Source organism: Gymnogyps californianus, unplaced genomic scaffold (assembly GCF_018139145.2).
Source record: "Gymnogyps californianus isolate 813 unplaced genomic scaffold, ASM1813914v2 HiC_scaffold_107, whole genome shotgun sequence".
In the NCBI taxonomy this organism is placed as follows: Eukaryota; Metazoa; Chordata; class Aves; order Accipitriformes; family Cathartidae; genus Gymnogyps; species Gymnogyps californianus.
This window is the reverse complement of record NW_026113988.1, coordinates 83,044-104,044: the sequence shown is the minus strand read 5'-3', so window position 1 is coordinate 104,044 and position 21,001 is coordinate 83,044. Positions and strand designations below refer to the sequence as shown.

At 67.0% G+C, this 21,001-nt stretch overlaps 5 protein-coding genes across 5 annotated transcripts in view; 3 read left to right on the top strand and 2 right to left on the bottom strand.

The window, feature by feature from the left end:
* Window positions 1-34: 34 nt before the first annotated feature.
* On the top strand, window positions 35-1,386 carry LOC127027920 (cytochrome c oxidase subunit 6A2, mitochondrial). The gene is made up of 3 exons (XM_050913781.1): window positions 35-107; window positions 808-950; window positions 1,270-1,386. The coding sequence occupies exons 1-3, from the start codon at window positions 35-37 to the stop codon at window positions 1,348-1,350; spliced, it is 297 nt and encodes a 98-aa protein (XP_050769738.1). The 3' UTR covers window positions 1,351-1,386.
* Window positions 1,387-1,513: 127 nt separating this feature from the next.
* LOC127027919 (integrin alpha-M-like) lies at window positions 1,514-10,589 on the bottom strand. Its single transcript, XM_050913780.1, is given in 32 exon segments — window positions 1,514-1,676; window positions 1,788-1,840; window positions 1,843-1,897; window positions 2,139-2,210; window positions 2,386-2,499; window positions 2,581-2,664; window positions 2,776-2,883; window positions 2,974-3,055; window positions 3,205-3,282; window positions 3,368-3,447; window positions 3,552-3,659; window positions 4,163-4,304; window positions 4,395-4,468; window positions 4,954-5,085; window positions 5,184-5,341; window positions 5,775-5,832; window positions 5,835-5,931; window positions 6,017-6,147; window positions 6,558-6,764; window positions 6,849-6,989; window positions 7,076-7,224; window positions 7,732-7,861; window positions 7,973-8,046; window positions 8,127-8,277; window positions 8,586-8,739; window positions 8,834-8,979; window positions 9,224-9,354; window positions 9,442-9,556; window positions 9,986-10,050; window positions 10,143-10,250; window positions 10,343-10,447; window positions 10,553-10,589. Coding segments are annotated over 32 exon segments (3,423 nt in total). The 3' UTR covers window positions 1,514-1,592.
* Window positions 10,590-13,035: 2,446 nt separating this feature from the next.
* Window positions 13,036-15,199, top strand: LOC127027933 (translational activator of cytochrome c oxidase 1). The gene is made up of 5 exons (XM_050913786.1): window positions 13,036-13,264; window positions 13,715-13,821; window positions 13,912-14,045; window positions 14,124-14,313; window positions 14,992-15,199. The coding sequence occupies exons 1-5, from the start codon at window positions 13,069-13,071 to the stop codon at window positions 15,190-15,192; spliced, it is 828 nt and encodes a 275-aa protein (XP_050769743.1). The 5' UTR covers window positions 13,036-13,068; the 3' UTR covers window positions 15,193-15,199.
* Window positions 15,200-15,550: 351 nt separating this feature from the next.
* LOC127027918 (protein SPT2 homolog) lies at window positions 15,551-16,958 on the bottom strand. Its single transcript, XM_050913778.1, has one exon. The coding sequence runs from the start codon at window positions 16,956-16,958 to the stop codon at window positions 15,564-15,566; it is 1,395 nt and encodes a 464-aa protein (XP_050769735.1). The 3' UTR covers window positions 15,551-15,563.
* A 1,055-nt stretch (window positions 16,959-18,013) lies between these two features.
* The window catches only part of LOC127027936 (zinc finger protein 271-like), a 53,037-nt gene continuing 50,049 nt past the window's right edge, over window positions 18,014-21,001 (top strand). Inside the window, exons 1-4 of the mRNA XM_050913787.1 lie at window positions 18,014-18,049; window positions 18,305-18,387; window positions 18,745-18,794; window positions 18,876-20,479. Coding sequence (XP_050769744.1) covers window positions 18,044-18,049; window positions 18,305-18,387; window positions 18,745-18,794; window positions 18,876-20,479 — 1,743 coding nt within the window. The 5' untranslated portion in view covers window positions 18,014-18,043. The remainder of the gene's footprint in view (window positions 18,050-18,304; window positions 18,388-18,744; window positions 18,795-18,875; window positions 20,480-21,001) is intronic.

Genomic DNA, 21,001 nt, shown 5'->3' with positions numbered 1-21,001 from the left:
GACCGCAGGCTGTCAGTCGCCCTTTGCTGCCACTATGCTCGCTTGGGGGGCTGCCCCACGGCGGACCCTGGCCTCCGCCGCCGGGACCCACGCCGGTGCTGCTGGAGGTCCGGGGGGGCAGTCGTTTGCCGGGGGGGAGGAGGGGGGGCAACACACACACACACACGCATGGGGTGGTTTTGGGGTGTATCAGGAGGGTTTTGGGGTGGCTTTGGGTCTGTGGCAGGTGTTTTTTGGGGTGGTTTTGGGCAATATTGGGGTGTAGCCAGTGGTTTTGGGTTGTTTTGGGTGGTATTGGGGCTGTATCTGGTAGGTTTGGGGTGATTTGGGGTGAAATGGGGGTGTATTGTGTGGTTTTGGGGTGATTGGGGCAATATTGGGGTGCATCTGGTGGGTTCGGGATGTTTTGGGTGGTATTGGGGCTGTATCTGGTGGTTTTGGGGTGTTTGGGGCGATATTGGGGTGTTTGGGCGATATTGGGGTGTATTGACTGGTTTTGGGGTGTTTCGGGTGTTATTGGGCTGTTTTGGGGTGTATCAGGTGGATTTGGGGTGTTTTGGGGTGTATCAGGTCTTATTGGGGCTGTTTTGGGGCGGTATTGGGTGGATGTGGGGGTGTTTTGGGGGCCCACGGGGTGTTTTCGGCGGGGCGGTGATGGCGCATCGGTGGGTTTGGGGTGTTTTGGGGTGTTATTGGGTGCCCGGGGGTGTTTTGAGGTGTGCCAGGTGACACCTCGGGGTGTACCGGGACCTTTGGGGGGAGGAGTGGGTTTGGGGGTGCCCCGGCCCCACGGCACCTGTGGGGCAGGTCGGACGTGGCGGGCGCTGTCGTTCCTGGTGGCGCTGCCGGCGGTGGGGGTCTGCATGCTCAACGCCTGGCTGGAGAAGCACCGGCACCACCACAGGCCCCCCGAGTTCGTGCCCTACCACCACCTCCGCATCCGCACCAAGGTACGGCGGGGAAGGCCTGACGCCGGGGTAGATGGGCCCCTATGGGGTGGGGAAGGCCTGATGCCAGGGTAGATGGGCCCTATGGAGGGGATATGGGGTAGGGAAGGCCTGACGCCGGGGTAGATGGGCCCCTATGGGGTGGGGAAGGCCTGACGCCGGGGTAGATGGGCCCTATGGGGGGGGATATGGGGTGGGGAAGGCCTGACGCCGGGGTAGATGGGCCCTATGGGGGGATATGGGGTGGGGAAGGCCTGACGCCGGGGTAGATGGGCCCAGGGGCTGATGCCACTGACCCCCGTCTCTCTCTTTCTCCCCACAGCCATTCCCGTGGGGTGACGGGAACCACACGCTGTTCCACAACCCCCGCACCAACCCCCTGCCCACGGGCTACGAGAAATAGGGGACCCCCCCCCCCCGGGCCCCCCACCAGCAATAAATGCCCTGAACCTGCCCCGTCTGCCTCCTCCTCCAGCCCTGCCCCACGGCGGACCCAGACGCCCAGGACCCACAGCAGACACCGAGACACGGGGGCTTCCGCCACTCGCGGTTTAATGAGGGGGAGCCCCAGAGTGAACCCAGGTGCCTGGGCACCCCCCTTTTCCCACCCCCCCCGGGGGGGGACCCAGGCGTCCGGGGGCCGCCTCACTCCTGGGGGTCGCCCAGGGGGGCCGTGGGGGTCCCGTCGCCCTCCATGAGCTCCTTGTAGTGGCGCTTGAAGAAGCCCACCTGGGGGGGGCGGGAGAGGGCGAGGGGGGAGATGAGCGCGGGGTGGGGGAGGGGAGGAGGCCCCGCCCCCATCCCATGCGGGCGGGACTCTCCCAGGCCCCGCCCCCTCACCTTGTAGAGCACCAGAGCCACCAGGCCCAGCAGGACGAGCCCCCCCACGGTGCCCCCAGGATGAGGGGCAGCGGGTTGGGGGTCTCCAGGCGCTCCACCTCCGTCTGCACCTGCGGGGGGGGTTGGGGGGTGGGCTGACAGAGGGACCCAGGCGTCCGGGCCCCCCCCCACCCCGCCCCCCACCCCCCATGGACCCAGGAGTCCGGGACCCCCACCCCACCGCCCCCCATGGACCCAGGCGTCCGGGACCCCCACCCCCCAGCCCCCACGGACCCAGGCGTCCGGGACCCCCACCCCACCGCCCCCCATGGACCCAGGCGTCCGGGCGCACCTGGAGCTGGGGCCCCCCGCGGTGTTCCAGTAGCGCCCCACGTCGTAGAGGACCCGGCCTGAGCTCTGCATGACCACCTTGGGCTGCTGGGTCTGGGGTGTGTGGGGGGGAGACGGGGGGCAGCCGTGGGGCATGGGGGGCAGCTGTGGGGTGCCCCGCCACCCCAGGGCACCCTCCCCGTCCCCGGTTTGCCCCTCGACCCCGGGCAGCCGGCGGGGCACCCCCCACCCCAGCTGCCCCACGGCTGCCCCACGGCTGCCCCCTTACCGATGCCACCCAGCCCAGGGCCAGGCTTCCCCCGAGGCTGAAGCCCAGGGCCCGGGGGGGCTCCAGCTCCCGGACCTGGCACTGCAGCTCCCGGCAGGCGGCCACGGCGCAGTCCTGGGCGGGGGGGGAGAGGGGTGGGGAGTGACGGGGGCTGGGGGCACCCCCTGCCCCACGTCCCCGGGGGCCGGCACTCACCAGCAGCGGGCGCTCCTGCAGCCGCTGGGGGACGTCAGGGACCCCCGGGTGCTCGGCCACCACCCGGCACTGCGCCAGCTCCTGCTGTGGGGGGGGCAGGTGGGGGGACCCCTGTGCTGGGGACCCCCTTTCTGGGCTGCCCCTGCTTCGGGGTCACCCCCGTTTCGGGGGGCAGCGGGGCAGGGGGGCCGTTACCTGGTCGGGGGTGACGTCCACCTCGTCCCACAGCGGGGTCCCCCCCAGGGCCGTGGGGACCAGGAAGGTGACGTTGATGGGGAGGCCCCGCTGGCCCAAGATCTTCACCTGCCGCGGGGAGGGGGACGGTGGGGACGGGACCCCGGCGGGACGGGGGACCCAGGCGTCCGGGACCACCCCCCTCGCTCCCCCCCTCACCTCGTAGCGGTGGGTGACGGGGGCGCTGGTGGGGGCCCCCGCGCGGGTCGAGACGTTGACGTACTTGGTGGATTCCAGGGCGCTGGTGGGGACAAGAGGGGGGACGTGGGGGGGGGCGCGGGGGGGGGGCACACATCAGGGACCAGGGATGGGGGCTGATGCCCGTTGGGAACACGGGGGCAGGGGGCACGGGTGGGGCGGTGGGTGGCCCGGGGAGGTGGCAGCCCCTACCTGGTGAGGACGAGGAAGACGCCGTACTTCACCGGGATCTCAGCACGCTGCCCCCGGCCGCCCGGCGCCCCGTTGTCGCTGCGGCAGAGGGGTGTCGCGTGGGTCACCTCACCCCCCCGCCGCCCGCCCCCCACCCCGCAGCCCCTGTGCCCCTGCCCCTCACCTGCTGGCATTGGCCACCACCTCCAGCACGGCCCCCAGCTCCGCGCCGTGGGGCACGTCCAGGGTGACGGTGAACACGACCTGCGGGACGGGGCGCCCGGGCATCACCCCCTGACCCACCTCACGGCAACGTCCCCGAGCGCCCGAGCGGGCTGGGGGATGCGGGGAGGCCGGGGACCCCCTACCTCGGCACCGGGGCGGAAGATAGGGTGGTTGACGAGGCAGAGGGTCCTGCGCCGCGGTCCCTCCGCCGGCTCCGAGTTGCAGTTCAGGGACGCGGACTTCCTGGAGGACTGAGAATGCCCGGGGGTGTCAGGGGTGGGGACGGGGGTGGGCAAGACAACCTGGGGGGGTGAGGGGACGTCTGGAGGAGGGCTGGAGGCCAGACGGGCTTCTGGGGGGGCTTGAGGGCATCTGGAGGGGGGTTAGGAGGCCATATGGGCTTCTGGGGCGTCTTGAGGGCATCTGGAAGGGGTTAGGAGGCCATACGGGCTTCTGGGGGGCTTGGGGGACACCTGGGAGGGTTTTGGGCGGACAAATGGATATCTGGGAGGTCTTGAGGACATCTGGAGGGGCTTTGGGTGTCTTGAGGACATCTGGGGAGGGTTTGATGGGCCACATGGGCTTCTAGCGGGTCTAGAGGACATCGGGAGGGGAGTTGGGCATCCACATGAACTTGCAGATGGTCTTGAGGGCATCTGGGGAGGCTTCAGGAGGCCAAAGGCACTTCTGGAGGGTCTTTGAGCCTTCTTGGAGGCTCTGAAGGATTTGGGGGGGTTGGCAGGGGTGGGGGTACCTGGAGCACCACGGCCTTGCGGTAGGAGAGGGCCTCGGCGTGATGCAGCTGGACGGTGGCCCCGTACGAGTCCTCCCCGCGGTTGCGGAGGGTGACGGTGATGTCCACCACGTCGGTCACCCCCACCACGACGGTCTCCAGCCTGGGGGGGGGCAGTGGCGGGTGGGGCAGGCGGGGGTGGACCCCGGCATCCACGGGTGTCCCCCCGACACGGGGAACGGGGGGGACCTACCCCGAGAAGTTGAAGGAGATCTGGAGGTCGTCGACGCAGATGTTGTCAGCGCCGCAGTCCTTCTCGAAGGGCAGCTGAGGAGATGCCCCGTCCGTCCGTCCGTCTGTCCGTCCCCCAGGCGGCCGCCTGTCTGTCCGCCCTTCCTCTCCTTCGTCCTCCCACCCCTCAGCCAGCCGTCTGTCCGTCCCTGTCCGCCCACCCACCCTGGCTCTCCTAGGTCCTTCCAACCCTCCCCACGCGTGGATCTCCTTCCACGTGTCCTTCCTTCCTCCCACCCCTCTATCCACCTGGCCCTCCGTCCTTCTGTCCGTCCTCCCTCCTGTCCACGCGTCTATCCCTCCTCCCTTCCTCCCATCTTCCCTTGGTTCCTCCCATCCTCCCTTCCGTCCATCCATCCCACCTCCCTTCTGTCCGTGGATCCATCTCTCCCTCCTCCCTCTTGTCCTTCTGTCCATCCCACCGCTCCTTCCAGCCCTCCGTCCCTCCACACCCCCCAACCCTACGCCCCACCACTGCTCCCCTCCTGCGCCGCCGCCGTGGGGTGTCCCCCAGCCCCTACCGTGCCCACGGCCACCATCTCCGAGTCCTCGCTCAAGGCTGGCCGCAGGCCCCCGGCCACCTCGATGGGGTCCCCCGTGGCATCGTAGGTGAGGCGCAGCACCAGGGGGGTCAGCGTGTCCCGTGGGCACCCCTGCCCGGCACAGAGTGACAACCGTGTCCCCAGGCTGGGGCCGTGGGGCCGTAGGGCCACCCCCGGACCACCCCGCCGGGGCCTTTCCCGACACCCACCGTGAAGGCGATGGCGAAGGTCTCGCACCTCTGTCCCACGCCCAGTCGGAGGGTCCCGTTGCGGACGGCGGCGGCGCTGCCGGCAAAGACGGCCCGGACCATTGCCCGGCTGGGGTCCAGGGCCGCCTGGTACCGGAGGGTGGTGGAAAGTTGGCTGCCTGCGGGGAAAGGGAGGGGAAGGTGGGTGGCCGGGGTCTCTGGCAGCCCCCCGGGACAGCGGGAAAGGGGGAGACGGAGAGCCAGAGGGATTTCAGAGGGTCTTGAGGACATCTGGAGGAGGTTTAGGAGGCCACGTGGACTTGTGGGGGCTTTGGGGACCGCCGGAGGGGGACTGGGGATCCTGAGGGCGTCTGGAGCGGCTCTGGGAGGCCAGAGGGAGACCTGGGGGGCTTGGCAGGTGTCTGGAGGGGCTTTGGGAGGCCAGACAGGCTTCTGGTGGGTCTGGAGGACGTCTGGAGGGGATTTAGGAGGCCACAACAGGGACTTCTGGGGGTCTTGAGAAGGTGGGGAGGGGGCTTGTACTCTCCTGGGGCGTCCTGGGGACACCTGCAGATGCTTTGGGGGTCCAGATGGACTTCTGGGGGGTCTCACCAAAGCTGTCGGGCGTCTTCTTGGTGCTGAGGAAGCAGATCTGAGCCTTGGCCACTTCCCCTTGAGCGCTTCCTCCTCCTGACAGTCGAAGGCGGCCGCGGGGATCTCCTGGGGCTGGAAAGCCACCGTCACGCGGACCCTGAGCAGCGGCTGGGACCTGGCGGTAACAACCGGAGGGGAGGCGGTGGCGGCCACTGCTTCCTCCCGGCCGTGGAAGGTGCCGGGTGGGTCCCCCGGCGTACCTGAGCAGCAGGACCTGTCCCTGGGCGCCCACGGCCACGTCCGGCAGCCTGTCCCCCGTCAGGTCCTGGCCACCGCTGATGGCCTGGCCGAAATAGCGTGGCCCGCTGGAGAACTGGGCGCCTGAGATGCGCTGGGGAGACAGAGGCACCCAAGCGGGTGAGACATCCCTGGCGCCCAAGACGTTCCCAGCACCTGGGACATCTTCAGGGGCTGGAGCGTCTCTAGCTTCCAGGACGTCCTGGGCACCCGGAGCGTCTCCAGCACGCAAGACGTCTTCATCGCCCGAGACCCCTCCAGCGCCCAAGATCTCTTCAGCGCCCAAGGTGTGGCCAGCACCCAGGACCTCTCTGCCACCCATGGTGCCTTCACCGCCCAAGATGCTGCCAGCACCCAGGACCTCTCCACCACCCAAGGCGTCTCCAGCATCCAAGGTTTCTCCAGCACCCAGGACGTCCCCAGCACCCGGGACCTCTCTGTCACCCACCAGGCACCCATGACGTGGGACATCCCCAGGACCAGAGGCAGGGAGGGGGGTCTCACCTGGCTGTACTGGGAGGCGACGCCGCCCCGCTTCCCGCGGAAGATGTAGACGGCCCCCCGCTCCTCGTCCTCCAGCGGGGCCCCCACAGCCACGTCGGGCCACTGGTCCCCGTCAACGTCCCCCAGCCGAGCCAGGCTGGCCCCAAAGCGCCCCAAGGGGTGGCCGGGCTGTCCCTGCAGCATCTGCTGGCACCGCAGCTGGCCACCCTGGGGGGACGAGGCGCTGGGTGCCCCCCTCTGCCCACCCTGGGGCGGGGCGGGGTGGGGCAGGGCGGGGCGGGGGTCCCCTACCTTCGCCCTCAGGGGGCAGACGGCCACGCGGCCCCCGCTGCCGGCCCCGTAGAACATGGGGGCCCCCACCAGCACCACCTCGGCGGAGCCGTCCCCGTCGGGGTCCAGGGCGCACAGGGAGGCCCCGAAGTAGGAGCCCACCTGCGGGGAGAAGCGGCCATGGGGCTGGCTGGGGGTTCCCCCCTCCCCGGCACTCCCCCGTCCCCTCCCCGTGTCCCCGCCCTTACCTGCGGCCCCGTGGCATCGGCCAGGAGCTCCCAGGCAGCCCGGGGGCCGCGGAGGTGGAAGAGGAGGAGGCGGCCAACGTGGCGGTAGCGGGGGGCCCCCAGCGCCAGCGCCCGCCTGCCCACCAGGGACAGGGACTCGGCCGCATAGCCTGGTCACAGCGGGGGTCAGCGGGGGACCCTCCCGGGGGTGCCAGCGGCCCCAGGAGCCGTGCGGGGATGCTGACGTCCCCAGGGGCCCCAGTGCGCCCAGGGCCCTCACGAGAGCACCAACGTCCCCGGGACCTCACGGGGACACCAGTGTCCCCAGGGTCCTCACGAGGACACCAACGTCCCCAGGAACCTTGTGGGGATGCTGATGTCTCCAGGACCTCACGAGGGCACCAACGTCCCAAAGTCTCTTGTGGGGATGCTCGTGTCCCCTGGACCTCGTGGGGACACCAACATCCCCAGATCCCCATGGGGACACCAATGCCCCCAGGAACATGGTGAGGATCCTGACAGGGACATGGACTTCTGCCCACAACCCCCCTGAGCGTGCTGACGTGTCCCTGGGACCCTCCAGAGGACACCGACATCCCCGGGACCCTCACCGGGGACACCCCCATCCCCGGGACCCTGGCGGGGACCCGTCCGTCCCCGTCTCGGGAAGCCCTTACCCAAGTAGGCGTCGTTCATGTCCCCGGCGGCTCGGGACACGTTGACGAAGGTGGTCTCCCCACTCCTGCCGTAGACAAAGACCCCTCCGGACCAGTCGTAGGCGCCCACCGCTCCCAGTACAGGCCCCTCCTGCCCAGTAAAGACGGAGAGGGCGACAGTGGTGGGCGGAGAGGAGTCAGTCCTGCCCCAGGGACACCCCACGGGCATAGGGACGGTCTCGGGTGGCCGGAGGACACTCACGGGGGTGAGCAGGGCGCTGAAGCCCTCCTGGGCCATCTCCAGCTGGAAGGAGCTGCTGTGGGCGGACTGGGTGCCTGGGGAGAGGCAGGGGTGAGCGGGGGGCACCAGCTGCCCCCCTCGGCCGCCCTCCAGCCACCCCCCGGCTCCCCGGTACCCTCGATGGCGAAGATCTTCTCCTGCAGCTGGTTCTGGATGCCCTGCAGGGCGTCAAAGTTGTCCACCCGGAAGACGTGGTCCTTGCTGGGTTTGGAGGCGATGGTGTGGAGCTCTTCTACGGCGTCTGGATCCACAAAGGCGCTGCCCACCTGTGGTCGGAGAAGGATGGCCGGATGGAGGGAGGGAGAGGATTGGGGAGGGAGGGAAGGAGGGACGGATGGACGGGTGTTTGGAGAGGGAGGGATGGACGGACATGAATAGAATGGATGGAGATGGTTGGAGATGGTTCGATGGATGGGTGGGTGGATGGATGGATGGATGGATGGCCATTTTTTAAAGGGTTGAATGGATGGATACATTTGGAGATGGACAGACGAATGGATGGCGGGACGGACAGATGTGTTTGGGATGGCTAGTTGCTTGGGGGTGGACGGCTTTGGGCATGCAGGTCCCTCACCCCGATGGCGTAGCGGGTGACCTCCAGCTTGTCAGCCAACGGGATGACTTGTGAGTACTCCAGCGTATCATCATACTTCCTCCCATCCGTGATCACAATGAGGATCTTGTTGGCATCTTCTCGGGCCCCTTTGCCAGGGATGAACATCTCCGTCCTGTGCCAGGGAAGGATGAGGGTTGCCCTTCATCCCATGGCAGGTGGGAGCGGGGTCACAGGTGGTTGAGGTGTGGGGAGGGGACGGGACTCACAGGACTTTCCAGATGGCGGTGGCAGTGCGGGTGGAGCGCCGGAGCTGCTGCACGTTATTCAGCAGCGCGATGGGGTCACGGGACCTCCGGAAGGTGTTGAAGTCAAAGTGGTTCAAGACGACATCGGAGAACTGGGTGAGAGCAAACTGGGGGCGGGGGGGGGGGGTGTGCAGAGGAGGGACAACATGGGGACACACTGGTGGGGACACAACTGCTGCAGTAGCAGCCACCCAAAACGCCACCCCATTGCCAAGAGGGAAGAGCAGCCCAAAACATCACCCGTTGCGAGGAGCCACATGCAACATCAACGGAGACAACCCCCCGAGACGACACCCCCTTGCCAACAGCCACTTGGGGGGGGGTCACCGCCAGCGCCTGGGTGGGTGGTACCTGGACGTCGGTGCCCTTGAAGCGCCTCATCACCTCTGCGATGAAGGTCTTCATCGTCAAGAACTCGTGGTGTTTGATGCTGCCCGAGCCGTCGATGAGGAGCACCACATCTGAGGAGCGCTTGGGACACTCTGGGGTGGGGGGGGGCACAGAGATGTCCCCATGGTCAGCTGGGCCAGGATGTCCCCAACGCGTCCCTCCCCTGGTGACCCCCATACCTGGTTGGGCACCTGGGATGCGCCGGAGCTGCTGGAGGTTGGTGTCAAGGAGGACGCAGAAGCCGTTGAGGTGGACGTTCTCCCCACAGGCTTGGGGCACCGTGGGGCCGCATGCCTGGGTTGGGGGGGGGGAGACACGACGACACCACGAAATCAACAGAGCCCAGGATGGGGGGATGGGGGGGGATGGGGGGGGGGCGCGATACCCGGGGCACCACCAGGGGTGGCCACATTTTGGGGGCCAGTCCCCTTGATGTCACCCCAGAAAGACCAATTTTGGGTGCAACCTCCTTGATGTCACCCCAGAAAGACCAATTTTGGGCACATTCTCCCTGATATCACCCAGACGAGCCAATTTTGGGGTGCAACCTCCTCGATGTCACGCCCCAGAACGGCCAAATTTGGGCGCAATCTCCATGATTTCACCCCAGACCGGCCGATTTCAGGGTGCAATCCCCACCCCGTTGCCCAGGTCGGCCCAATTTTGGGGCGAACCCCATCACCCTCACCCTAAACCCTCACCCAAGCCCCCCACCATACTCACCAGGGCCATGGTGTCCCCAGCAGCCAGCGCTAACCCCAGGGACGTGTTGACGGCCTCCGGGGGTCCTAGGGAGAGATGGGGTGAGACCATCCTCCTCCTCGGGGACCCAGGTGTCCGGTTTGGGGGGGGTGGGGGGGGGTTGGGGGGGGGTGCTCACCGGTGACGGGGACCTCCTGGCACTTCCCCGAGCGGTGCCGGCATCGGTAAATCATCCCCCTCTTATTGACGGCGCCGCGTTGCAATGGGGCACCCACGAGGACCCTGTCAGGGTGGGGGAAAGGGGTTGGGGGGAGGTTTTGGGGGGACCCCTCCCCAACCCTGGGGTGTGCCCCTCCCCGCCTTACCCGCCGTCGTCGGTGGTGCCGAATTGGGCCACAGTCTGCCCGAAAGCCCCCCTGGCATCCCCACGAAAGACCATCGCTGTCTCCACGTCCACCCCGGAGCTGCAGCAGGAGGTCAGCACTGCGGGAGCAGAGGGTGGGGGGGGGGGGCACACAGTGGACCCAGGCATCCGGGTGCCACCCCACACCCCCCTCTCCCAGGGGACCCAGGCGTCCGGGCACCCACCTGCCGCCAGGCAGGCGAGCAGAACCCGGGGCTCCATGTCGCGTCGGAAGCCGGGCGGGGATGACGGGAGCGGGGGCCAAAGCAGAAGCTGGGGGTGCGGGGCGGGAGGGGAAGGAAGAGGGGTGGGGCGAGGGGGGGGGAGAGGGCCAGGAATTTGGGAGGAAAAAGATAAAAATGGGGAGGGGGAAGAGAGAGGTCATGAAACGGGGGAGAAAAGGGCAAAGGAGGAGAAAGGATGGGAGGGGAAAGATGGATGGGAGGGGAAAGATGGGTGGGGTACAGCCAGTCGGCGCACAGCTGGATGGGGTACAGCCGCACAGTGCGCACAGCTGGGTGGGGTGGCGCTGGATGGCACACACAGCTGGACGGGGTACAGCCACACAATGCACAGCTGGACGGGGTACAGCCGCAGGGTGGGGGTTACCCAGTGCTGGGGTGCGGCCGGCTCGGGGTCACTCCTATTTTGGGGTGTCGTCCCCGTCCCCATCCGCTTTCACAACCCCGCCAGCTGCCGCCGGCCCCTTGCACAACGATGGCAGCCTCAAGGTGATGTCAACTTCCCATCCCTGTCCCCGACGGGGACATGAGTCCATCCCCCACCCCGGAAGGAGCCGCCGTCTGGGCCCCCACAACCTCCTTCCTGCGGTGACGGCACTTCCCCCCACCGCAGGCGTGCGGGCAGGGTGGGATGAGGCAGGCGGGTGTGTCCGTCTGTCTGTCCATACATCTATCCATCCATCCATCCATCTCCAAACTGCTCTATCCATCCATCTGTTGGCCCCCAAACATCTCCATCCATCCATCCATTCATCCATCCATCCTCAACATCTCCCTCCATTCCTCCTCCCATCCATCCTCAACATCTCCATCCATCCATCCACCCCAAAACATCTCCATCCATCCATCCATTGTTCCATCCCCAAACATGTCATCCATCCATCCTCAACATCTCCATCTATACATCCACCCACCCACCCCAAAACATCTCCACATCTCCCTTCATCCATCCATCCATCCATCCCTCCCTCCCTCCCTTCCTCCACCTCCCCACAGACCCCAGCCAGCAGCCCCCACCATGGTGCACCCCCAGGGACCTCTCCAGCCCTCTGGTCCACTGAGAGTCACCGATGGGTGGGGACAAGGCACGGGGCAGGCGGTCACCAGACGCTGCTTTGGAGGAACCACCTTCCGGTGACTCAAGGCCACCAGCCAACATCTCACTCCATCTTCCCACTCCATCTTCCCACAGGCGTTTCTCAACCATCTGCCTTGTCACCCTCAAACCGCCTGGTGACCAACAGCCATTGGCCAACATCGCATCTCACCCTTCAATCAGCGTTGAGTAACCATCAGCCGCACCACGGCTGAACCACCTGGGGTGGAGAAGAGGCTTTTGGGGGTCTTCCTCCATTGACCCATGGCCGTTGGCCAACATCTCATCCCACCCTCTGACCGGCATCATCTGGGTCCCCGTGGCCCTTTGTGGTTGACCCACACATGGCGGAGAGGACGCTTGAAGAAGACATGGAGGTGCTGGGGACCGTGGGCAAGATGAATCCCTCAGAGTGACACAAGGTATCATGGGATAGGTTTGGGGACAGGATTTGGGTGATGGGGTGGGGTCAAGCACTGGGGGGAGGGCCAGGACATGGCCGCAACTGCAGCGGCCTGGGGGTCACACCAGGATGGTGGCCATGAGCCATTTGGCATCAGAAGGACATGGCCACATCCCACGGTGAGTCCAGGGCGGTGGCCACCAACCATTCAGCATCACCGGGACATCACTGTGTCCCAGGGTGACACCGCGATGATGGCTATAGGGTCTATAGGGCCACCCTACAGGCGCTATAGGGTCTGTGCAGCCCCTCCCCACTCCTGAGGGTCTACAGGGCCACCCTACAGGTGCTATAGGGTCTGTGCAGCCCCTCCCCACTCCTGAGGGTCTATAGGGCCACCCTACAGGCGCCATAGGGTCTGTGCAGCCCCTCCCCACTCCTGAGGGTCTATAGGGCCACCCTACAGGCGCTATAGGGTCTGCGCAGCCCCTCCCCACTCCTAGAGGATCTACAGGGCCACCCTACAGGTGCTATAGGGTCTGCGCAGCCCCTCCCCACTCCTGAGGGTCTATAGGGCCACCCTACAGGCGCCATAGGGTCTGCGCAGCCCCTCCCCACTCCTAGAGGATCTACAGGGCCACCCTACAACTTCTATAGGGCCCTCTGGCCACTCCCAGTACCCTCCAGTGCCTCCCAGTACCCTCCCATCGGTCACGCCTCCCTCCCTCCCCCCTCCCGCGGGGAAGGAGGTTGGACTATGCAAATAAGAGTCCCACGTCACCCTCTCCCTCCCCCGCGGGGGGGGGGGTGGTGGATGTTACCCAGCAGCCCTTGCGGTGGCGGTGAGGCGGGAGGGGGGGAGGGGCCGGGCTGCCCTCGGACGCCTGGGTTCCCTGGGACGTGGTAAGGGGGGACCCGGACTCCTGGGTCCCACCTCACCCCCCCACCCTCCCAGCCCCCATGGCGGCGGTGGGTGCCCTGGCACTGGCCCGGTGGCCCCGTCTGGTGGCCGCCGGTCGCCCCCTGCACGTTGGGCCGCCGTCCTGGGCCGGCCACAACCGCTGGTCCAAGGTGAGGAACGTCAAGGGTCCGCGCGACGCTGCCCGCAGCCGCCTCTTCCAGCGCCTCGGCCTGATGCTGCGCACCGCCGCCCGCGGTAGGGACCCACCGGACCACCGTCCCCAACCAGGCCCCCACCCCGGCACGGCCGTCCCTAGGCTGGCGGGATCCCAGCGGGTCTCCCCGGGGCTGGTGGGATGCCAGCGGGTCTTCTCGGATCTCCCCCCCGGCTCTGGATGCTTGGGGAGGGGTTTCATCCCCGGTGCCCCTGGGAGCAGATCCCCTTCCCCAGGATCCTGGAGGTCCCTCAGCCCCCACAGATCTCCCCCAGGATCTCTCCCCCCCCCCACAGATCCCCCCGGGTTCTCTGGGGGTTCTCCAGGATCCTACAAGTCCTTTGACCCCACAGACCCTCCCAGCTCCCCCAGGATTTCCCTGTCCCGCAGACAGACACACGCCCACACCCCCGATCCTCTGGGATTTGGGGAGGGTCTCCCCAGCCCTGCCCCCCCCACCCCGATCCCAGCCGCACCCCCTCTTCCCACAGAGGGGGGCCCGGACCCGGCGCTCAACGCCCAGTTGGCCAACGTAGTGGAGCAGTGCCGGGCGAAGAACATGCCCAAGGCCTCCATCGAGGCGGCCATCCGCGGTGCGGTAGGTCCTGGGGGATTTTGGGGTGGAGGGATGTGAGGATCGAGCCCTCCAAGTTGGGTGGGATCCCTGACCCTCCCCACCCCGCCCCAGGAGAGATCGGTGGCGGCATCCCGGCTGCTCTATGAAGCCCGTGGCCCCGGTGGCTCAGCTCTTCTCCTGGAGGTCCTCACCGACAACCCCCGGCGGAGCCAGCAAGATGTCCGGCTCATCCTCACCCGCCACGGGTCAGTCTGAGGGGGACCCAGGCATCTGGGGCCAAGAACCCAGGCGTATGGGGCTGAGTTGGGTGCGGGTGCCCACAGGGGAACGATGGCTGAGGGGGCACGACATGGCTTCGAGCAGAAAGGGGTGGTGCGCGTGGGGTCGCGGGACCTTCAGGGCCACCCCGTCTCTCTGGAGGCGGCGCTGGAGGCAGCGCTGGAGGCCGGGGCCCAGGACGTCTGCCCAGATGAGGAGGAGGAGGAGGAGGAAGAGGAGGAGCCGGCGCTGAAGGTGAGTGAGGAGGACGGTGAGCTGGCGGACGCTGGGTTTGGCTGGTTTTGGAGCAGATGGGGTGGTCCTCTTGGTGCCCCGACTGCTCTTGGCTGTTCCCTGGCCACTGTTGGCCATTCCCTACCATCCAAGACCATCCTGGATCACCACTGGTTGTCTCCAACCACTCTTGGCCATTCCCCAAGCATCCTCAGCCATTCCCTGAGCACTGTTTGCCACTTCCAACCATCCAAGACCATCCTGGACTACTGCTGACTGTCCCCAACCACTCTTGGTTACTTCCTGACAGCTCTTGGTCATTCCATCCCCATTGAGGACCATCCCTGACCACCACTGGTTGTCCCCCACACTCTTGACTGTCCCTGACCACTCTTGGCTTTCCCTTGGCCATCCCTGACTGCCATTGACTGCCCTTGGCCATTCCTTGACCATCCCCAATGGCTCTTGCCCACTCCTTGACTGTGCCCGACCATCCTTGGCCATTCCTTGACCATCCCCAACCACCCTTGGCCATTCCTTGACTGTGCCCGACCGCCCTTGGCCATTCCTTGACTGTGCCCGACCGCCCTTGGCCATTCCTTGACTGTGCCTGACCACCCTTGGCCATTCCTTGACCATCCCCAACCACCCTTGGCCATTCCTTGACCATCCCCAACCACGGCTGGCCATCCCCCACAGTTCATCTGCGAGACCTCAGCCCTGCGGACCGTGCAAGAGCGTCTGGAGGCCTCGGGGCTGCGCCCACTCTCGGCCGCCATCGAGTACTTGCCCCGGGACCGGGTGACGCTGCCGGAGGGGACGCGAGAGCAGGCGGAGCGCCTCCTCCAGGCCCTCGGCGACTGCCCCGACATCGTCCGCCTCTACCACAACATCCAATAGGAGATGGGGGGGGGGAGGACACCATGGCCCCACCAATTGGGGGGTCACGTTCTCCCCTCCCCCCCATATCTTGTCCCCATCCCTGTGATGACAATAAAACTCTGTTTTGACCGTGGCTCCACCTCCCTAGGCAACCACCACCCCCATGAACTTCATTAGCATAGCCCTGCCCACCCTGCCCATACAGGCTTGGCCATGCCCCTTCTCTGGCCCCACCCCCTTTAGGCAAAGGGGCGTAGCCAAGGGGGGAGGGCTGGGAGAACCCAGGCATCCGGGGCGAGGTCCCAGCCCCCCATCCAGGTGTGCCCCCCCCCCCCAACAAACATGGCGGCAGCGGAGGGCGGGTCGTTTATTTGGGGACGGAGTGGGGGTCATTCGTCGGAGCCGGCAGGGCTGCCGAGGAAGACGTCGGCGTAGGCGAAGGCTGGGGCGGCCCCTTCTTCCTCGTCCTCCTCGTCATCATCCTCGTCGTCATCGTCATCATCCTCCTCCTCCTCCTCTTCTTCCTCCTCCTCCTCGGGGTGGAGGAAGGCCCCGGCCTCACCCTGGAGGAGCCGGCGGACAGCGGGGTGGGTGAGGCCAAAGAAGTCAGCACCAGCGCCAGGGGCCGGTGGCATCGCCCGGGGCCGCACCCCAGCCTCCCCGAGGGCCTGGAGGAGCCGGCCATGGCAGACGTTGGGTGTGGGGCCCACCAGCACCCTCCCAGGCTCATCCTCGGACACAATCTCGCAGCGGGGGCCGGCCACGATCCGGCAGGTGTATAGGCAGCGGCGGGCCGGCCGGCGGGTGCTGGTGAAGAGGCGGGTGCTATGGAAGCCCAGGGGCAAGATGGCCCCCGGCCCCACACCACCAACACCCAGGCTGTGCACTGTCAGAGGCCCCAACGCCAAGGGCAGGGTCAACGCCCCGCTGCGCCGGCGGGGGGGTGGCCTCAAGATGACTGCCGGTGGCCCAGCTGGGCTGGAGGTGTCCTCAGGTGGTCTCAAGATGGCCACTGGCGGCATGTCCAACTTGGGGCCACCTCTTGGACCGTTTGGCCTCAAGTCGTCTCTTGGGCCATCCCGCGGCCCCGCTGGCCTCAACCCATCTCTTGACTCATCTCTTGGGCCATCTCTTGGCCCCGTTGTCCTTGAACCGTCTCTCTGCCCATCTCTCAGCCCATTGGACCTTGACCCGTCTCCTGGACCATCTCTTTGTCCATCTCTTGAGCCGGCTGGCCTTGCCCCATCTCTTGACCCAACTGGCCTTGAGCCAGTTGGCCTTGACTCATCTCTTGACCCAACTGGCCTTGACCCATCCCTTGAGCCAGCTGATCTTGACTCATCTCTTGGTCCATCTCTTGGCCCAGCTGGCCGTGACTCATCTCTTGGTCCATCTCTTGACCCAGTTGACCGTGCCCCATCCCTTGGTCCATCTCTTGACCCAGCTGGCCTCGACCCGTCTCTTGACACATCTCTCGCTCCGGTTGACCGCGCCCCATCTTTCCCTCCATCTCTTGACCCGTCGGCCCGGGACCCGCCGCGGCGAGGCCGGCGGCCGGTGACCTCACCAGGGACCTCCTCGGGGCCAGCCATCGCCCGGAGTTGGAGGAGCCGGGTGAGGAGGAAGCGGCGCTCATCCCGTGCCCGTAGGCACTTGGCCTCCAGCCGGGCCACCTCGTCGCAGAGGGCCCCGTTCTCGAACACCAGCGCCCGCGCCGCCCGCCGCAGCCGGCTGTACTTCAGGCGGTACCGCTCCGCCGGGCGCTGCCGCGGCCCCTTCGGCATCCTGCCTGCCCAATTAACCCCAACAATTAATTAATTCATTCATTCATTAATCAGCCACTCTCGGGTCTCGCAGCGGGTTCGGCTGGCGAGAAATTAATTGCAACCCTTCTCCATTGCCACGTTGATTGCGATTATTGCAACGGGTTTAAGAATTGCAATTAATGCGATGGGCCGATGCAGCAAATTGCAATGATTGCAGTGGGCTGCAATTAACGCAAAGAATTGCCATTGTTGCAATGAACTGCAATTAATGAGCCGGACTGCAATTAGTGCAACGGATCGTGATTAACACAATTGCAATTATTATTAAGCTGATCGCCACCGTTTTTAATTGCAACGTTAATCGCCAGCCCCTGCGATTGCAGTCGCCGCTGCCGTTAAGGGCAACGCTAACTGCCCGGCTGCCTCGCTGCCCCCCTCCCCCCACCCCCAGCCCCTCGAATTGGGGTGAAATCCGGCAATTTGAGGTGCGCCGGTGCAGGGACTCACCCGGCGCGGAAGGCACCCAGGCGTCCGGGAAGGAGGAAGAGGAAGTGGGGGGCAGGGACAGGAAGAGGAAGTAGGGGGGTGGGTGGGGAGGGGAGGAAGAGAACCCTGACAGAATTTGGGGGGAGGGGAGGGGGGGGGAGGGGCAGTGTGGGCCCTCAGTGAGGACCCAGGCGTCCGAGACGTAGGGGACCCAGGTGTCCGGGGGGACCCAGGCGTCCGGGCCGCAGTGGACCCAGGCGTCCAGGCCGTGGGGGACCCAGGCGTCCGGGGGCACCCAGGCGTCCGGGGGCACCCAGGCGTCCGATCTGCAGTGGACCCAGGCGTCCAGGCCACAGGGGACCCAGGAATCCGGCCCTGAGCTCCCCCTCCTCCCCCCCCCCGGCGTGACGCGTGCGGTGACGTGACCGATGACACGCGTGACGCTGTGGGGAAGGGGAGGGGGGCGTCCTCCCAGCAGCCCCCGGGGCCGGCGCCGCCAAGGGGCCCCACCCCCACCCCGCTCCTGGGCCCCCCAATCCCACCCCCCCCCCACCCCCCAACCCCTGACCCCTGACCTCTGACCCCGGGGGGGGGGTCCCACGCCACGGCCGAAGACAATGGAGGTGAGCAGGGGGACGGAGACGGGACAGGATCTGCCCCACATAGGGGCTGTGGGGTGGGATCTGCCCCCCCTTAGGGGCTGTGGGGCAGGATTTGTGCCCCCCTTAGGGCTTGGGGGGGGGGGGGGATTTGCCCCCCCCCCCCCCCCGGAGCACACGCGTGTGGCAGGCGTGTGGCACATGCCACCCCATGACACGGTGCACCCTGTCCGTGTCTCCCTCCCCCGCGAACACCCACACCTCCCACCCCCCCCCCAGGAGGAGTCCCCGTCGGTCCCCGACTTCCTGGAGGATGGTGACAGTAATGGGCCCTTCCCGCTGGAGGACCCCGAGGCCACCAGGTGGGGAAGGGGACACGGGGAAGGGGACACGGGGACGGGGATGAGGGGGCTGGGATGGGGACACAGGGACGGGGACGGGGCTGGGGACATAAGGACATGGGGATGGGGATGGGTTTGAGGCACAGGGACGAGGATGGGGACGCGGGGGACGAGGACGTGGGGCCTTTGAGCCCTGGGGTGACCCCAGCCATTGGGGACATCCCCAGGGCCACCGTCTTGTCCCCAAGGTGATGCCCCACCTCCCAGGGTTTCCCTCACCCCAAGACCAGCGTCCTTCAGCCCAAAACCGACCTCCCTCCACCCTGGGGCCACGTCCCCACGGGTGCCACCACCAGCCAACCCCGTTTTCCTTCACAGCTCCCCACCGCCGCCATCGGGACCGGCCACCGCCACCGAGCTGCTGCCAGGTGAGTCCTCGCCGTCGTGTCGGTGGTGTGGGTTGGGGAAACCGAGGCACGGGTGACCCCCGCTGTCCCTCTCCCTTGCAGGTGAGGAGGAGGAAGAAGAGGTTGAAGATGGCGGCGGGGAGGCCACCCCGCGTCCCTACCGCTGCGGCGAGTGCGGCAAAGCCTTCGCCCAGAGCTCCAACCTCCTGAAGCACCGGCGGGTGCACACGGGCGAGCGGCCCTACCGCTGCGGGGAGTGCGGCAAGGCTTTCGGCTGGAGCTCGTCCTTGCTGGAGCACCGCAAGGGCCACGCCGGGGCCAAGCCCCACGCCTGCGGCGAGTGCGGCAAAGCCTTCAGCCGAGGGTCCACCCTCTTGGAGCACCAGCGGACCCACACCGGCGAGAAACCCTTCCGCTGCGGGCAGTGCGGCGCCCGCTTCAGCCAGAGCTCCACCTTGGTCCACCACCGGCGGACCCACACCGGCGAGCGGCCCTACGGCTGCCCCGAATGTGGCCGGGCTTTCGGTCGTAAGTCCACCCTGGCCACCCACCGGCGGACCCACACCGGCGAGCGACCCTACGGCTGCCCCGAATGCGGCCGTCGCTTTGCCGTCAGCTCCGACCTGGCCAAGCACCGACGGGGAGCCCATGGTGGGCACCGGTGCCGGGACTGTGGCGAGCAGTTCCCCCGGCTGGCAGCATTGGCTGGACACCGGAAGAAACATCACGGTGGTGACGGCAAGGACCGGGGTGATGCCACCAAGGACCACGATGATGGCGATGACCACGACAACGACCGGCCGCACCGCTGCGAGGAGTGCGGCCAGGCCTTCCGGCACGGCGGCACCTTGCTCCTCCACCGGCAGACTCATGCCGGTGCCTTCGCCTGCCCACTCTGCCCTGAGCGTTTTGAGGGCAGCGCCCAGCTGGCCCGGCACCGCCGGCGCCGGCACGGTCCAGCGGCCAAGCCCTACCGCTGCGAAGCTTGCGGCAAAGCATACGCCCAACCAGCCGGGCTGCGGCACCACCAGCCAGAGCAGCCATTGGGATGTCCCCACTGCGGAGCCGCCTTCCTCTGGAGCTGCCGGTTGGCCCGGCACCTCCGGGCTTGCCGCCCACCCGCCAAGCCCTACAAGTGCCCGGAGTGCGGCAAAGCCTTCGGGCAGAGCTCCAAGCTCCTCCGGCACCAGGTGACCCACACCGGCGAGAAGCCCTACAAGTGCCCCGAATGCGGCAAGATCTTCAGCCAGAGCTCCAACCTGGCCGAGCACCGGCGGACCCATGGGGCGGGCGAGCGGCACTTCTGCCCGCTCTGCGGCAAGGGCTTTGCCCTCGGCTCCTACCTGGCCAAGCACCGGTTGACGCACACCGGCGAGCGGCCCTACCGCTGCACCGAGTGCGGGAAGGCGTTCCGGCAGAGCTCCAACCTCATCCAGCACCAGCGGACCCACACCGGCGAGCGACCCTACACCTGCGGGCTCTGCGGCAAGAGCTTCTGCCAGAACTCCCACCTGGCCAAGCACCGGCGCACCCACACTGGCGAGCGGCCCTACCGCTGCGGGGACTGCGGCAAGAGCTTCCGGCAGAGCGCCAACCTCCTGGAGCACCGGCACACGCACACCGGCGAGCGGCCCTACCGCTGCGCCCAGTGCGGCAAGACCTTCGGGTGGAGCTCAGCCTTCAGCAAGCACCAGCGCACCCACCTCGCTTGAGACCGCTGTTGACCCAGGCTGGGGTGCCTCGGTGTGGGCCAGGTCCGTCAGCGTGCCCCGAGGCCGTGACTTCATCTTGAAGGACCATCCCGGGGTCCCTCGCCTTGACCCGGGTTCATCATGGTGCCCCGAGGCCATGGCTTCGTCTTGGAGGATTGTTCTGGGATCCCTCATCTTGACCGAGGTCCATCGTTGTGCCCCAAGGCCACGGCTTCATCTTGAAGGACTGTCTCGGGATCCCTCATCTTGACCCAGGTCCATCATGGTGCCTCAAGGCCATGGCTTAGTCTCGGAGGACCACCCGGCAATCCTCGTCTTGGCCTAGGACCACATCTCCATCTTGGAAGACCACCCTGGGATCCTCATCCTGCCCCAGGTCCATCATGGCACCCCAAGGCCATGGCTTTGTCTTGGTAGACCATCCCGAGATCCATCCTTGTGCCCCAGGTCCACGTCTCCGTCTTGGAGAACCTTCTTGTCCTCGCCCAACTCCTTCATCCTGCCCCAGAGCCGTGT

What these genes read in the sequence shown, in the direction of transcription:
- LOC127027918 (XM_050913778.1), bottom strand. Translation starts at nt 16,958, where the DNA reads ATGCCGAAGGGGCCGCGGCAGCGCCCGGCGGAGCGGTACCGCCTGAAG.
- LOC127027920 (XM_050913781.1), top strand. Translation starts at nt 35, where the DNA reads ATGCTCGCTTGGGGGGCTGCCCCACGGCGGACCCTGGCCTCCGCCGCC. An exon ending in CCACGCCGGTGCTGCTGGAG is followed by an intron (nt 108 to 807) that starts GTCCGGGGGGGC and finishes CCTGTGGGGCAG; the next exon opens with GTCGGACGTGGCGGGCGCTG. An exon ending in ACCTCCGCATCCGCACCAAG is followed by an intron (nt 951 to 1,269) that starts GTACGGCGGGGA and finishes TTCTCCCCACAG; the next exon opens with CCATTCCCGTGGGGTGACGG.
- LOC127027933 (XM_050913786.1), top strand. Translation starts at nt 13,069, where the DNA reads ATGGCGGCGGTGGGTGCCCTGGCACTGGCCCGGTGGCCCCGTCTGGTG. An exon ending in AGGCGGCCATCCGCGGTGCG is followed by an intron (nt 13,822 to 13,911) that starts GTAGGTCCTGGG and finishes ACCCCGCCCCAG; the next exon opens with GAGAGATCGGTGGCGGCATC. An exon ending in CTCATCCTCACCCGCCACGG is followed by an intron (nt 14,046 to 14,123) that starts GTCAGTCTGAGG and finishes GGGTGCCCACAG; the next exon opens with GGGAACGATGGCTGAGGGGG.